The 14,463-nt window shown below is 37.0% G+C and overlaps 9 protein-coding genes across 9 annotated transcripts, besides 2 other annotated features; 5 read left to right on the top strand and 4 right to left on the bottom strand.

The window, feature by feature from the left end:
* Nucleotides 1–107: 107 nt before the first annotated feature.
* TA12710 (hydrolase, putative) lies at nt 108–1,263 on the top strand (the record flags this gene model as incomplete). The annotated part of the gene is made up of 6 exons (XM_947272.1): nt 108–164; nt 207–354; nt 402–611; nt 643–744; nt 774–994; nt 1,030–1,263. 6 exons carry the CDS (start codon nt 108–110, stop codon nt 1,261–1,263), a joined length of 972 nt encoding a protein of 323 aa, XP_952365.1.
* Nucleotides 1,264–1,377: 114 nt separating this feature from the next.
* TA12715 (eukaryotic peptide release factor (ERF), putative) lies at nt 1,378–2,974 on the bottom strand (the record flags this gene model as incomplete). The annotated part of the gene is made up of 12 exons (XM_947271.1): nt 1,378–1,515; nt 1,558–1,833; nt 1,863–1,941; nt 1,970–2,035; nt 2,068–2,108; nt 2,137–2,238; nt 2,269–2,394; nt 2,425–2,502; nt 2,534–2,590; nt 2,621–2,695; nt 2,726–2,804; nt 2,841–2,974. The coding sequence occupies 12 exons, from the start codon at nt 2,972–2,974 to the stop codon at nt 1,378–1,380; spliced, it is 1,251 nt and encodes a 416-aa protein (XP_952364.1).
* Nucleotides 2,975–3,213: 239 nt separating this feature from the next.
* Nucleotides 3,214–3,261: a sequence feature (Signal peptide predicted for TA12720 by SignalP 2.0 HMM (Signal peptide probability 0.917, signal anchor probability 0.000) with cleavage site probability 0.845 between residues 16 and 17).
* Nucleotides 3,214–3,635, top strand: TA12720 (chaperone, putative; the record flags this gene model as incomplete). The annotated part of the gene is made up of 3 exons (XM_947270.1): nt 3,214–3,440; nt 3,474–3,547; nt 3,580–3,635. The coding sequence occupies 3 exons, from the start codon at nt 3,214–3,216 to the stop codon at nt 3,633–3,635; spliced, it is 357 nt and encodes a 118-aa protein (XP_952363.1).
* Nucleotides 3,223–3,276: a sequence feature (1 probable transmembrane helix predicted for TA12720 by TMHMM2.0 at aa 4-21).
* Nucleotides 3,636–3,720: 85 nt separating the features above from the next.
* On the bottom strand, nt 3,721–4,399 carry TA12725 (uncharacterized protein; the record flags this gene model as incomplete). The annotated part of the gene is made up of 4 exons (XM_947269.1): nt 3,721–3,929; nt 3,968–4,082; nt 4,113–4,298; nt 4,337–4,399. The coding sequence occupies 4 exons, from the start codon at nt 4,397–4,399 to the stop codon at nt 3,721–3,723; spliced, it is 573 nt and encodes a 190-aa protein (XP_952362.1).
* Nucleotides 4,400–4,558: 159 nt separating this feature from the next.
* Nucleotides 4,559–5,580, top strand: TA12730 (uncharacterized protein; the record flags this gene model as incomplete). Its single annotated transcript, XM_947268.1, has 7 exons — nt 4,559–4,705; nt 4,739–4,902; nt 4,933–5,035; nt 5,098–5,253; nt 5,340–5,389; nt 5,420–5,513; nt 5,539–5,580. 7 exons carry the CDS (start codon nt 4,559–4,561, stop codon nt 5,578–5,580), a joined length of 756 nt encoding a protein of 251 aa, XP_952361.1.
* A 759-nt stretch (nt 5,581–6,339) lies between these two features.
* Nucleotides 6,340–6,798, bottom strand: TA12735 (RNA polymerase 16kd subunit, RPB4-like, putative; the record flags this gene model as incomplete). The annotated part of the gene is made up of 3 exons (XM_947267.1): nt 6,340–6,511; nt 6,547–6,624; nt 6,656–6,798. The coding sequence occupies 3 exons, from the start codon at nt 6,796–6,798 to the stop codon at nt 6,340–6,342; spliced, it is 393 nt and encodes a 130-aa protein (XP_952360.1).
* A 288-nt stretch (nt 6,799–7,086) lies between these two features.
* Nucleotides 7,087–9,835, top strand: TA12740 (Spm1 (nucleoporin) protein; the record flags this gene model as incomplete). The annotated part of the gene is made up of 3 exons (XM_947266.1): nt 7,087–9,109; nt 9,142–9,186; nt 9,222–9,835. 3 exons carry the CDS (start codon nt 7,087–7,089, stop codon nt 9,833–9,835), a joined length of 2,682 nt encoding a protein of 893 aa, XP_952359.1.
* A 397-nt stretch (nt 9,836–10,232) lies between these two features.
* On the top strand, nt 10,233–13,544 carry TA12745 (Lon protease homolog 2, mitochondrial precursor, putative; the record flags this gene model as incomplete). The annotated part of the gene is made up of 1 exon (XM_947265.1): nt 10,233–13,544. One exon carries the CDS (start codon nt 10,233–10,235, stop codon nt 13,542–13,544), a length of 3,312 nt encoding a protein of 1,103 aa, XP_952358.1.
* Nucleotides 13,545–13,670: 126 nt separating this feature from the next.
* On the bottom strand, nt 13,671–14,170 carry TA12755 (small nuclear ribonucleoprotein associated protein b, putative; the record flags this gene model as incomplete). Its single annotated transcript, XM_947264.1, has 2 exons — nt 13,671–13,964; nt 13,997–14,170. The coding sequence occupies 2 exons, from the start codon at nt 14,168–14,170 to the stop codon at nt 13,671–13,673; spliced, it is 468 nt and encodes a 155-aa protein (XP_952357.1).
* Nucleotides 14,171–14,463: the final 293 nt, after the last annotated feature.

Below are 14,463 nucleotides of genomic sequence, written 5' to 3'. Positions count from 1 at the left end.
TACACATAATTTAAATGTGCTTAGTCATGTATTATATTTACATTTTCCGCAAATGACACTTCAATCCGATTAAACTGTAAAGTATTTCAAAAACAAAATTTTATAACATGGGAAATGCAAAATCAATTGCAAACTCAATAATATTCCCAGCCCCTCAAGCCTCGGTACCATTCAACAAATAATTTCATTAATCACTAATTTTTTAGTACGATCACAACCTTCCTGAATTAGTATGGATACCAAAGAATTTCGCATCAAAAGATTTAAATATCGATAAACCGTCCTCGAGATCCTTCCCAGTGTTGTTTATACGATCAATAAAACCGTCTAGCCTGTTCTTTATATACCTACACGGTATTTTTTATTTTTTCACAACATTTTAGCCAATTGTTGCGACATAGGACTCATTAAGCCGGAACTGTACGATATATCAGAAGCTTTAGGAGCATCAATAGTAGCAGTTGAGTACCCAGGATATGGAATATCACCAGAGATACAAGTGACAACAGGACCCTCGGTGAATTTGAGGGTCATCGCCACATTCCATTTCCTACTTTCACTGGGTGTGCATCCCAGCTCCATCGTCTTTTTCGGGAGATCTATAGGAACGGGTAAGAAATTCTAGTGTAATTGTATTTTTAGGACCGGCAGCATGCATTGCGGCACATTTCGTTAAAAAGGGAATTAAATGCGGAGGAGTGATACTACAAGCACCGTACATTTCGATCCATAAGATCGTTCAGGGTAATTTTAAAACTTAAATTAAGGCTTAGAGTACTTTCCGCTCGGGTCGTGGCTAATTGATAATTTCTGGGACCTCGAACAAGCATTGAAGGATATGTCACCATCAGTGCCACTCCTCATAATACACGGACTACTGGATGAGATAGTTCCAGTATCCCACGGACAGAGACTCTACGACTCGTACGAATCTGAGAATAAAATGGCAGACTTCCAACCCAACTCGAAACACAACTACTACTCAATTAATGAAGTATAACTAAGAATTTTTATTTTTATTTTTTTTAGGACTTAATTGTTCCAATAAGGAAGTTCCTGAACAAGTTTAACATCTCAACATATAATCCACCAGTTGAAATAAACCTACCGAGTTGGTGCCTGACGAAATCTAAGAACGTCTTGAGAAGGAGAAAGTCAAACAACACTGATAAATCCTACAAGAGCGCCATTGATTCCATGAGATCTTTGAGTATTTTTCATTTTTGTTCATTTTCTTTTAGCTCTCAGCTCCTCGAGGACTAGTTCAATTCAGACCAGGAGTCAGGTTTCCACCGCCAGGACAAACTTAACCGCCTCAGCACTCCTCCAAGAATCAATAACAACCGACCTAGGCTCAGAAGTTAATCGCAGTATTTGTTATAGCAACTTTTCATCATCCCTGGAGGGTCTGTGCGAGCGAAACTCAATCAACAACGAAGACATCTCAGACATGGTAAACGATGCAATCACCAGAAATAATAATCCATGATATTTTAATATAATCGGTTCTACTAGCTAGAAAATTCATGATAAACATTAAACTTTAAGTTAAATTACAAATCTCAGCAGAGCCACGAGTCCAGTCAGATTTTTTATGTACTCAGTGGAGCAGTGATTGTCAGAGAAGTAGTAGACGCCTCCCCCGAAGTGCTTCACCTCCTCCAAGAGCTCGTGGATCTTCCTCCTCGTCGTGGACGAAGCCTCTCGAATCACGTTGTCGCTAACGAGAACGCTCTCCACGGCGCCCATGTTCACGGCGTTGTAGATGTCCTCGAACCCGAAACACACCCTATCGTCGTTCATCTCAAGTCTGGTCTTCAGTTCATCCAGCACCTTCAAAATTTTTTAAAATTTTGGAATACCTTATTGTGGTCGTGATAGAAAACGTAGTTGAGTTTCGACGATAGCAGAGGGTTGCTCAGCACTTCGTTGATTGCGTTTCTGTATTTTTTGAGAGTTCAAACCTTACTTGTCGGAAAATGAAGAGTTGCACAAGATGAACCTACTGAGGTTCTTGTGAATGTTCGCGTGATTTCTGAGTTTCATAATTCAAAATTTTGAACATACAGATTTAGGGAGTTGGCCTTCATGTACTCGAAGAACAGGTCCTGGAACTTGATTAGAAAAATAAAATACCTTAAAGATCCCCGGGCCTGTTATCACAACCATCCTCAGCACCTTAAAATCTAGTTCCGAGTCGATTTTATCCAAAATCATCTTATAAAATGACTCAGAGGACTAAAAAACTTATTTGTTGAAATTATTTACCTTTGAGGAGTTTGAACTTCTGTGTGATGTTGTTTTTCTGATCGGTATGTTGTGGTTGAGTTTAAAGACTTCTTTAGTCATGTACTGTGAAAGGAGAAAGAATGAAGCACACCCGTTATCAATGACCTTTGTTCGTTATAAATTGTGGAAACTTACCAGAAAAGCTTGTTCCGCGTTCATTGAAACGTTGAGTACATGTGCGAGCTTATCTTCGCATAACTTATTCCATTCATCCTAAGCCGTTTGTTAAATCATGGTACCAAACCTTGAAAAGTGTTATTGTTGAGTTAGGTTGAACATCAAGAGTGTGGTATTGGCCGATCTATGGAATTTTTATAACGAATAACTGTACCTTTACGTATGGATTTTCGAGAACGTTAGTCCCGGTAACGTGAATGTCATCGTACGAGGTCGTGTATTGTACAAACTACGTAGGAATTTGCTAAAATCAAAATACCTCTATACAAAGCCGGATTGTGAACTTCTTAATCTCCTGCTTTACACAAATTGAGTTGCAATTTTCTGTTTTTATTTTCCTAAAATAATCGATTGTTTAAATTTGTTATCTGTACCTTGAGGTAAATCCCTCGATCAAGTCCCCTTTGAATGCTATGTTGTATAGAAACCACAGATCGTCATGAGTTTCTAAATATAACTTTAGTTGGATCCCTCCGGTATGAGTTTTATGTTGATGTAACAATTTCATTGATAAACATGATTAGTGACAAAAAAATTATGAATATTATACAGTTTTTATAACAGAATTAATAGATAAAAAACAGGATTTAATTTTTATGATTAATAATTAAACAATGATTTTAATGATCGATTATGGATATGGTATGTGAATGTTGTGTTTATACTACCTATTATTCAATAATATTTTATAAATTTTAATTGTACATTTTAAAAAATAATTTTTAATGTTATTTCTTAGTTCGTAGTATGTCATGGCCAATTATAGTTGTTGCAGTGGGAGGAAGTGTTTTGGCTGTTAGATATTTTTATAGAAGATATCCCACTCTATTCAAATTTGGCTCAACTAACTTCTCCAATAAATTATCCAGTAATGATCCCTCTATTAACATGGGTTCTAGACTCTCTAAAGCTAATTTGAGTGGCTTTGGTTACAAGATGACATTTACAGAAGCTTGTAACATATTAAATATACCGTAAGACCATTTGACCCTAATTTAAATGTTTAGATCAACATCTACAAAAGAAAAAATACGCGAATCCCATAAACAGCTCATGATGAGGAATCATCCAGACAATGGAGGTATGATTTATCCATTCATATACAATCATTAGGTTCAACATATCTAGCTTCAAAAGTTAACGAGGCGAAAGACTTTCTAATTAAGTGATTTGTAACATAAATTTTATTATACCAAATACTTGATTTTAAATACAATATTATACACATTAATTCCATTATTATTTAGCAAAATATCATCTTGACCTCTTTTTCTTGGCTGTAGTTATATCAGAAGCCTTCACTGGGAGAGGTCCAGATGTAACAAGTTCGAATCCTTCCTCATCCGTTACTTTCTTTTGTCTAAGCTTCTTGTTTAGTTCATTTTGAAGATCATATTTGGCCATGTATTCGTCACACATTTTTTGAATTTGTTCAATTCTTACAGGCTTTCTCTGTTCATTTTCTATAATTCAATGAAAAGAAATGAGTAAACAAAAATACTTTTTAAAAATGTATCGAGATTAGAGTGTGCAGAAGGTTTGTAATTTATCTCTAAAACCTTCGGAAGAGTCGTATCCGTATTTAGAGCCTCAATATTGTACAAGTTATTCCCCTTCTAAAACGCAGTATCAACTTATAAAAATACCTCAGTGACCTCAAAGTTTGTATTTTTTATGTTAAAATATTCGGAAAGCTCCTTACTGTGTAAGATTATGTTTTTAATGTCAGATTTCGTTATTAAAGGATCAAGAGATTTGAAAAGGAAATTGTTTTTAGATGATAAATTTTGAGAATCCTTTTGTTGATGAAAGTAGGAAGATGTTAATAGAATCTGATAAGAATGTAATAAAAGGAAAATATAAAAAATACCTGAGAATAGAAAGGAAGTTCATCATCCGTCGAAATATTCAACAAATGACCAACAAAAGTCATTTATATAAAATATTAATATTTATAATATAATACATACAAAAATATATAAATAAAAAATAAATTTGTATGTATGTATTAATCATTGGATTAAGTTGTGCAATATAAAATTAAGAAAAGAATATATTTTACACCTCTCTGTATTTTGATCTAATAATAAAGATGTTTGGGCAAAATTATCATACTGTAAATACATGGGTGTTTGAGGTTTCAAAATGCTTGGAAAATCGCAACGGTACGGAGCTGGCGTTACTTCTATCCTCAAAATGTGATAAATTGTCTCAAAATAATTTGTTTGGGCTTAACGAAGTATGTATAATTGGTTTACTATTATTTGTGTAGGAGAACTTCCAGCCTCTGTGCAACCAGGCATACAATAAGTTCGATAAGCTTATTGCACCTGGAATCTGTCAATTTTTCTCAGATTTCTTAAAGCTGAGAATAGCTATCGCAAATAATAAGATGACGTGGGATGAGATTCTAAAGAAGAGTTTCAAGTTGCTGGAGTATGTTTCTAGTTATTACCTATAATTTAGTCTATGGCTCGATATATACTTGGATGAGAATATCGTTGAACACCACTGGCTAGTTCCGGGATTATACTCACTATGTAACTTTACAAGCATTATAGGCGCATATGTATGTTTTGGATATCATTGTATATTAATTTACCAAATTTACGACACTAATAAAATACACAGGCCGATAGATCAAACGCATCTGGGATTGATATGCGAGACCTTGACGCAGAGGACGACAAGGATAAATATATGAAACAAGTCTTAAACAATGTTAGGAGTAAAATGGGCAGAGTTAGAGGAGATGAGTCAAGACATTCAGGTATGAAATATTATAACGTATGTTTCCAGCATATATCGTTCTACTCGGGCAGTCTATAAAGGGGTGTATGCAGGTACATTTTCTAAAGTTCAAAATTTGTTAGCTTGGAAATATGCAAATGGCGGCTGGTTTCCTAAAAGCTATTGAATCAACGTATTTTTTAATTTAATTATTGTCAATTAGAAATATTAATTACTCAAAGGCTCTAAGGGGTCCACTTATTAACTATCGGTACTACCTCGGAAAATTACATATGCAAAAGGAAGAGTACTTGGAGGTGAGTTAAAATTATAATAAATTTTAGTCTGAGGAACACCTTTCATGGGCATTTTCAAATTGCCTAAAGGATAACGTCAAGATGAGAAAGTATGATCCATTTCACACCAGGAAATAAATATATATTTTAGACATATTCTTGAGTGTTTGATTGTTGTTCGTCTTGGACTGGGCAAAATACCACCAGAATACCTCCTCAAAAAATACAAGTATTAGTGTTTTTAATAATTACCATCAGCCTAAACCACTATTCTGAGATTGTTAAGTCAATTGTGTCGGGAGATGTGCATCGTTTCACAAAAACAATCGTATGAAATAATAATTTAGTATCATTTAGGATAACTTCTTCGATGTGTTCATCAAGGAAGGAACGATTTTGTGCATAGAACAGCTCAAGTACCTGGCATATAGAACCATGATTAAGAAATCGTAAGTTTCTTACCCTAACATCTCACTGGAGTTTTTAGGAAACAATGGTGGAACACCCACGCTCCCTCTGGGAAGAACAACATGCTTCCTGTTGGGGTTTTAACCACGACTGCAAGGTGCCAAATTCCAGAGATGTCTGATAACGAGGTACCTTAGTGCTGAATTATGCTGTTTAGATGTTATGCATTTGTGCCAATCTGATCAAAAGGGGCTATATGAAGGGTTACATCTCGTGGGAAAGACTCATGATTGTCTTCAGTACGGTTCAGCCTTTCCCGCAAATTAGTTCCTGCTAATGTAATCTTAGTAAATATAATTAACTATATATATATATGCGTGTTGAATATTCATGTACATAAATCCATACTAAATTTATAGTTAATTCAATAACCAACAGGTTAAGACTGTATTCTGTAACTTTCGAGTAGTTCCAAGATTTTATTTATCTTGTCATCGGGGATTCTGCATAGTGAGGGGATGAGTGATTTAGCCTCGTCAGCGGATTTGGGTAACAAATTTACCAAACTTGCCATTTCAAACTCGTGGAGTAGTCCGTCGCGCTCTATTGTTCTGCAAATTTATATAACTAATTAGCAAGAACAAACGTTCTAATGTCAACGATGGCGTTACGGCACTTTAGAATAGCAAACCGACTGGCGTATTCGTGAGATGTTTTAATGAATCTAAAATCATTTTAAATTAATAAAAACGTACTGTACTGCTGTATCGTTCCTGTTATGATGGAGTCTGAGCTGATCACCAAGAATTAAGTGAAGCTCACAAAGGTTTAAGCACTTTGAGTTTTTAAATTCGGGATCCAAATCGAATTTGGTAGGGTCAAAATTATAGGATTCCATATTTCGGAAGATTATATATTAAAAATAAATGAAATTGTGAATTTGTTGAACAAAGTTGTATAAAATTTTAAAAAATAAGTATATTTAAAAAGTAGTTAAATATATAAATTTGTTAATCGAGTGCGATTAATTGTAATTAACATGGTTGTAAATATTATAATATAACAAATATAGTAATTTGATTAGGTTATATGTTTTATATACATGGGGAGATAAGAGTTAATCATTGATAAATTTAAGTATTTATTTTAATTTTACATAATTTATTAACACATAAAAACAATTCAAATGTCGTCTTCAAATGAAAATAATGACGCTGGTCAAGATACTGACAACAACACATCAACAACAAATATTTTTGGATCCAGTACAAAGTCGTCAATTAGTTCTCTGTTTGGTACTTCCACCGACGGAAACCAAACTGATCAAACACAACAACAGTCAGAATTAAACCAACCTTCCGCAACTACAAATGCCCCTGCTTCTTCCTCAACTTCACTAAAGTTTGTACATTCTGATAATTCTGGAGAAGGAGCGTATGATCTGTTCGGAACCATGAATACAACTAAAACCACAGTGTTTGGATCAAAAGATTCGGAAACGGTGAAGGATTCACCCACCTCAGGAGATACAAACACAGCTAGCTCGACATCTCCAGCAAATGCCGTTGATAACGAAAAATCATTTGGTTCAGGACATCAAAATGGTAAAGAAGAAAGTAGTAAACCGTTTGGAGTGTTTGGAGTCTCGACATTTGACTCAGCCAAAACATCTAATTTGTTCGCAGATAGCCACTTTACAAGAGCATCGGACGTAATGATGCCGTCACAACATAAAGAACCACCAGTGCTTCATACACACATAGAAAAACCCAAGGAAGTGCAGCATCTTGACCTGAGTAAGTTGACGGAAAGCGACTTTGTGGAAGGCTACGATTCAAATTTATACTCAGTAGAAGATAGAGATGTTGAGAAACTAAATAAGCAGAAGGAACAATTATATTCAGAAAATAAATTAAGTACTGAAGATTCCGATCTTGATAAGAAGAAAGAGGCTGAAAGTTCAACCTTATTTACAACACCTGACCCTATTAAAACAACAACAGAACTGTTTGGACAACCTGATAGGTCACTAAAGACGTTTGAAACGTTTGGATCTGGAGATAAGGTAGCTCCAAGTCTATTCGGCACATCTGAACCAAAGACTGTTTCATTGGGTTCAGTTACAGCACCCACATTTAATCTTGTGGAAACTGACCAGACTCACAAGGTCACAGAATCCAGCCTGTCTTCAAAGTCGGATAGCTTTACAACCAGCCTGACTGAGCAAGGTGACTCAAAAACATCATTGTTTGGGTCATCTAAGTCAAACTTATTTGGCGACACAACTAAACCGTCGCTATTCGGAACAGATGATAATAAATTGCTGGCACCTGCCTCTGACACCAGCTTGTTTGGTTCTACAGATAAGAAATCGACGAATTTGTTCGGAAGTACAACAACTTCAAACCTTTTCGGCACAACAGGACAGTCGAGTACTTCAACTAGTTTATTTGGGACTTCAGATACAAGTAAGACTGGTGGTTTATTTGGCAGTACTACTTCTGGTGGGCTGTTTGGTACGCAGGATAAGAGTTCTGATACTACGAAAACAGGTACTACAGACTTGTTTGGAGCTTCAAATAAAACAGATAATTTATTTGGAACTACTACTACTGGAGGACTATTTGGAACCACAGAACCAAGTAAAACAGGTGGCCTGTTTGGTAGTACCACACCTGCCACCACTAATCTCTTTGGGACAACGGACTCTTCAACCACAACGAATTTATTTAGTACTTCAGATAAAGCAACTACTAGCTCTACTAATTTGTTTGCAACCTCTCAGCCATCAACTACCGGGGGGTTATTTGGATCAACAGATACAACAAGTAAGACCGGTGGTCTCTTTGGAACTAATGATTCAACATCTAAAACAGGCGGATTGTTTGGGACTACTAAACCTGCAACCACTGGGTTATTTGGCACAGAAGATAAACCTGCCACCGCTACTACAACAGGAGGGCTTTTCGGAACTACTGAAACTACCACTTCAGCTCCGTTATTCGGGTCCACAGATACAGCTGGATCTTCCGCTAAGGATCTTTTTGGGAAATCTGACAAACCAGCAACAGGTGGCTTGTTTGGAACAACTGATACGACTTCCTCTCTTCTAGGTCAGAAAGATACAGGGAAGACTCAAGCTTTTGGAACAGATTCAACGAAAACAGGAGACATTTTGGGTCAGTCTGATCCCCTTAAACTTAAAGAGAGTATGTTTATTGTTAATAATATATTTATTTAGCGGGACCAAAGGTCACATTCTCAATGCCATCAACAGATACAACAGGTATTATAAATAAGTTTAAATAATTATTAATTTAGAACCGACCAAAACAACGACCCTGGGAACAACCCAGACTTCATATGCTGGAGCACAGGATTTAACTAAACTGGACGTAGACTTTAGCGTAACCGAACAGCACACAATAGCAGAATTACTAGATAGCTGGGAAAAGAGAGTAGCCAAGAAGGTGGAGTCATTCAACCTCTTCTCAGACAAAGTCTCGACAATAGATAGACAAATAGTTCAACAATGTAACAATATAAACAGCCTGCTAACAATGCACAAGGAACTTTTGGAAAAACATAAAAAAATGGAAGCCTCAATCAAGACAATGGAAGAAGAACAGAAGATGACACTTTCAGTATTGGATAATATGGAAAAGGTTCTTAAAGGGAAACTTGAGTCACTAAATAATCGAAGTAATGGATATAATATGGTACAAGCAATAACAAGGAACCTACAGGAACTATCAGACCAGTTATCAACAACCACAAAGGTGGCGGAAGAAACAGCAGAGGCCTGCCAACCAGAGCCACTATACACCATCGCAAAAGTACTCTCATTCCACCAAGTGAGTCTCATAGACCTTGAAAAGCAGTGTGATGAGATAGACCGAAGAATTAAGGCACTCAACCCAAGTTTAACTTTATAATTAAGTGAAAATTTTAAATTAAAATTTAATAAATAGCTGTAATTTGATAATCTGATGTAAATTAAAAAATGTATTGATTACTGTAGTTTCACAAAGTTATCTAATACAAATTCAGAATTTTATGATTTTATGAATGATGTGTTGTATTTATATATAAAGTAATGCTCATGATTCCACACCACACAAAGTTAGTAAAATTTTAATATTATGTAAACTACAAGATAAACAGACTGTATATTCATAAATTTTTATATTCTTTAAGCCCTATTCTGTTTTCAGTAATCTTTATTTGATACTTTCTCAACAAAATTCAAACGATAGAGAAATCAAGAACACTTATTATTGGATTCCACCAATCAATTGTAATATAAAGCAATAAATAATATGGTTCACTATAATGCCTTTAAGTAAAACATTTTTGACCGCCAAAGGATCGATTCTAAACCTCGCGAGATCTATTTCATACAGTTCAAGTTGTATTATTAGAAATAAAGGATATAATCCAGTATATCTACAATTACAAGATATTCAATCAGCAAAAATATCATGGAATTCTGAGAAATTAGCTAAATCTGTACTATTAAGAGGGTATTCAACTAAAAGAGGAGGTAAAGATTCCAAAACTCAGGAAATTCACGAAGATTTGAGTTGTAAAGAAGATGAGATAGAAGATATTCAGGAAAAGGAGAAACTGTCAGATTATGATGATACGAATGAGATTGTAAAGAAGCCGTCGACGATCATTTACGATGTTCTGAACGCATCAAAGCCGAAAAATAAGTACGGAAGACAGGCTCAAACTGGTAAAATTCGTAGAAAACCAATACCTCTGTATATTTCCCACAGTAGTACAACATATAATACTACTAAGGAAAAACCATATATATCAACTGAACAGACTAGTTCTCAAACATCTATATTTAAGGAGGAAGATGAGGATGCGAAGGATAAGGGTGACAATGAGAAACCGCCTAGGACTGATAAAAGTGACAGTGGAGATCATTCGGATCACCTAATATCTGCACAGTTTACACTGCCCATTATTCATTTCTCAAATTCCAAGAGAGTACACGCATTGCCAGCACTAGCACTTTTTAGAAAGCCAGCATTTCCAGGGTTCTACCAAGTCTTGCAAGTACAGGACCAAGCAGTGATCAAGTGCCTATCAAATGTAAAGCAGAATTCAGGCCACGATTACGTGGGAGGGTTTCTGACTAAAGCCGAAAGACCAAATGATGTCAACAACTCAAATAACCTGCCAATGCTAAGAGATGATGCAGGATCGGTGTCATCGTGCGATGAAATGCACGTCTACGGGACACTCCTCCAAATAATAACAATAACACCAAACCTGAGTTTCCAAGGAGGACAGGTGATATTGATGCCGCACAAGAGGATTAAAATGACTGGAATTCACGCAGAACCGTCAGAATCAAACCCTCTGTACAGAGTAGCAGTTGAATACGTGGAGGACACACCGAAGCACTTTGAGGACTCCTCAGTGACAAAAGCACTTCACTTGGAAATAATAGCAACAGTAAAAGAGTTGATAAAGACGTCTCACTTCTATAAGGAGCATTTTGACCAGATTATCAGGTTCTATAACCTGGATTACCCAACGAGACTGGCGGATTTGATTGCAGGAATTTCACTGGCCAAGAGAGACCAGCTTCAAAATATACTCGCTGAACTAAACATCGATAAACGACTTACAATGGTGCTTGAAATTGCGAAAAACGACCTCGAATTTGCACGCGTCCAGAACGAAGTGAACACCCAGTTGGAGGAGAAGCTGTCTAAGGACCAGCGCAAGTACATTTTGACCGAACAAATGAAAATGATCAAGAAGGAATTGGGGATGGACTCAGATGATAAGTCGAACGTGATTGACCAGTTTGAGAGCGAGTTTGAGAAAGTTAAGATGCATATGTCAGATGAAGCAATCTCGTCATTCAACAGTGGTATTTCGAGACTGAAACACTTAGAGTCGTCTAGTGCAGAGTTTGGAGTTTGGAGATCATATCTTGAGTGGTTAGTAGGTCTTCCATGGGGAAAAACTACCGAAGAGTCCAAGGATATCCACAGAGCTAAGGAGATATTAGATTCACACCATTTTGGACTAAATGACGTAAAAACAAGACTGTTGGAGTTCATGGCGACAACAATACTCAACGGTCAAACTAGCGGCAAAATCATTTGCCTAATAGGACCACCGGGAGTGGGAAAAACATCAATTGCAATGGCAATGGCAGAGTCGCTGAACAGGAAGTTGTACAGGTTTTCATTGGGAGGATTGTTTGACATTGCAGAAATAAAAGGTCATCGTCGAACATACGTGGGATCACTTCCAGGCAAGTTTGTACAAGCCCTAAAGTACACCAACACACTTAACCCGCTGATTATCCTGGATGAGATTGACAAGTTGGGCAGAGACACGAGGGGAGACCCTGCATCTGCACTTCTCGAGGCTCTGGACCCTTCTCAGAACATGAACTTCCGTGACTTTTATTTGGACATACCAGTTGACCTCTCCCAAGTCCTGTTCGTATGTACAGCAAACTCAAGTGACACTATACCGACACCGCTCTTGGACAGAATGGAGCTTATAACAATACCAGGATACCTGCCTGAGGAGAAGTTGCTGATATCAAAGAACTTTCTAATACCGCAGACACAAAAAAATACGGGACTGACACCAAAAGTTATTGAGATCCAAGACAGTGCAATTGAGTGCATAATTAAGCAGTACTCGAGGGAGGCCGGAGTGAGGAACTTGTTGAAGTGCATCGAAAAAATACACCGGAAAGTTGCACTCGACCTCGTTATGAAACACACCAAAACCACAAGCTCAGAAGCATCTGATAGCTCTAGCCAATCAACAGATTCTAGCGAAACCAGTTCTGATCCAAGCCATGATGAAAAATTAAATCCAAACCAGGTTGAGGATGTCAAAAGTGCTCTGGAAAACATTTCAAAGTGCACAGTTGTGAAGTCTGAGGATGTTCAGTCGTATTTAGGTGTTCCAATATATACCAAGGAGACACTTCATCCATATCCTCTGCCGTACGGAGTCGTCCTCGGTCTGGCCTGGACTAACGCAGGAGGGGCAACAATGTACGTTGAAGCCCACGGACAAATGCTCGACAAGAAAGGAAACTTGATAGAACCTGACCGCACTCCTGCAAAAGATTTATTAGGATCAACAGATACAAAAGAGCCAGCCGATACTACTGGTATTGAAGCTCTAAAGGGCGGAAGCCTGAAGGTCACTGGGCACTTGGGAACTGTCATGACTGAAAGCTCACAAATAGCACTGACCTACTGCAAGACTTTCATTAGAAAACACCAACCCAATAACATATTCCTAGACGAGGCAAATATACACATTCACGTGCCGGAAGGAGCAACACCCAAGGACGGCCCAAGCGGCGGAATCACAATGGCTTCTGCTTTGATATCCATAGCTGCCAAAAAGAGGATTAAGCCTTCAATTGCAATGACTGGAGAGTTGACGATATCAGGTAAGGTTCTCAGGGTCGGTGGAATTAAGGAGAAGCTCATTGCCGCCATCAGGGAGGACATTAGCACTGTGATAATGCCCGTTGGAAATAAGCCTGACTTCGAGGAACTCGATGCTAGCATTAAGGACAAACTGTCCATCATTTTCGTAGACACTTTCGACGACGTTTACCATCACGCCTTTGAGTAATTTTATGTTCAAATATATTTTGTAGTTATATAATATATGGATTTATTTAATATGAGTTTTTAGATGTGTATATATTAATTAGTATAATAAATTATTAAAAACATTCAAATTATTAAATCTAAGTCACTAGTTTGGAATTGGGGGCATTGTTCCAGGAACGTTTTGCGGCTGGAGCTGGGCAGGGGCACTTCCCACCAGTCCTCTCATTGGAGCCTGAAGTGCTACGCCTCCGGCAGGCATTTGTGGCATACCAGGCTGCATCATGCCAGGAACCATTAGTGGTGCTCCACGACCAGCAGGAGTTGCTTTTCCTGGTCCCATTGGGTATCCAAACTGAGGTACATTGACAGGAGATTTGGCGGTAAATGACACTATATTCTCACCCCTGAGTAAAACAAAGCCTAGAGTGCGCTTGACTTCCTAAATTAATTTATTAGTGTTAAATCGCTTACAGTTCTGTTTTTATCTTTCCCCAAAGTCATTCGAAACTCTTCACAATCTGATAAAACGAGATTCATGTACTTATCGAATGCCACAAGTGTTCCGACAAACTTCCGGTTGTCCTTTAGAGTAACTCTGACGTTATATTGCAACCAGTGTTGCATACGAGTATTCTTTCCAGCCATATTTATATATTTATAGTGTTATATTATACCTTTCATAAAAGAATCCAAGTGTTAATTGCGATTTTAGAAAAAAGATATAAAAATATCTTTGAAAAGACCGGGAGAATTGGGAAACAAAATACCACAAAATCAAATATATAATACTACAAAGGGTAAAATTTGTATTTTATGTTTAAAAGTTATTAAACATTATTATATAAAGTCAAACAATCAAAAAATTATATAATGGGGTTGGCGAATGATTAAAATGGAATTAATGGGTTTCTTTTCAATTATAGTTCTTAATCAGTATT

The sequence above is a fragment of the Theileria annulata genome, chromosome 2 (assembly GCF_000003225.4).
Source record: "Theileria annulata chromosome 2, complete sequence, *** SEQUENCING IN PROGRESS ***".
Taxonomy (NCBI): Eukaryota; Apicomplexa; class Aconoidasida; order Piroplasmida; family Theileriidae; genus Theileria; species Theileria annulata.
The sequence above is the reverse complement of the archived record's forward strand: the minus strand, read 5'-3'. Positions and strand labels throughout refer to the sequence as shown.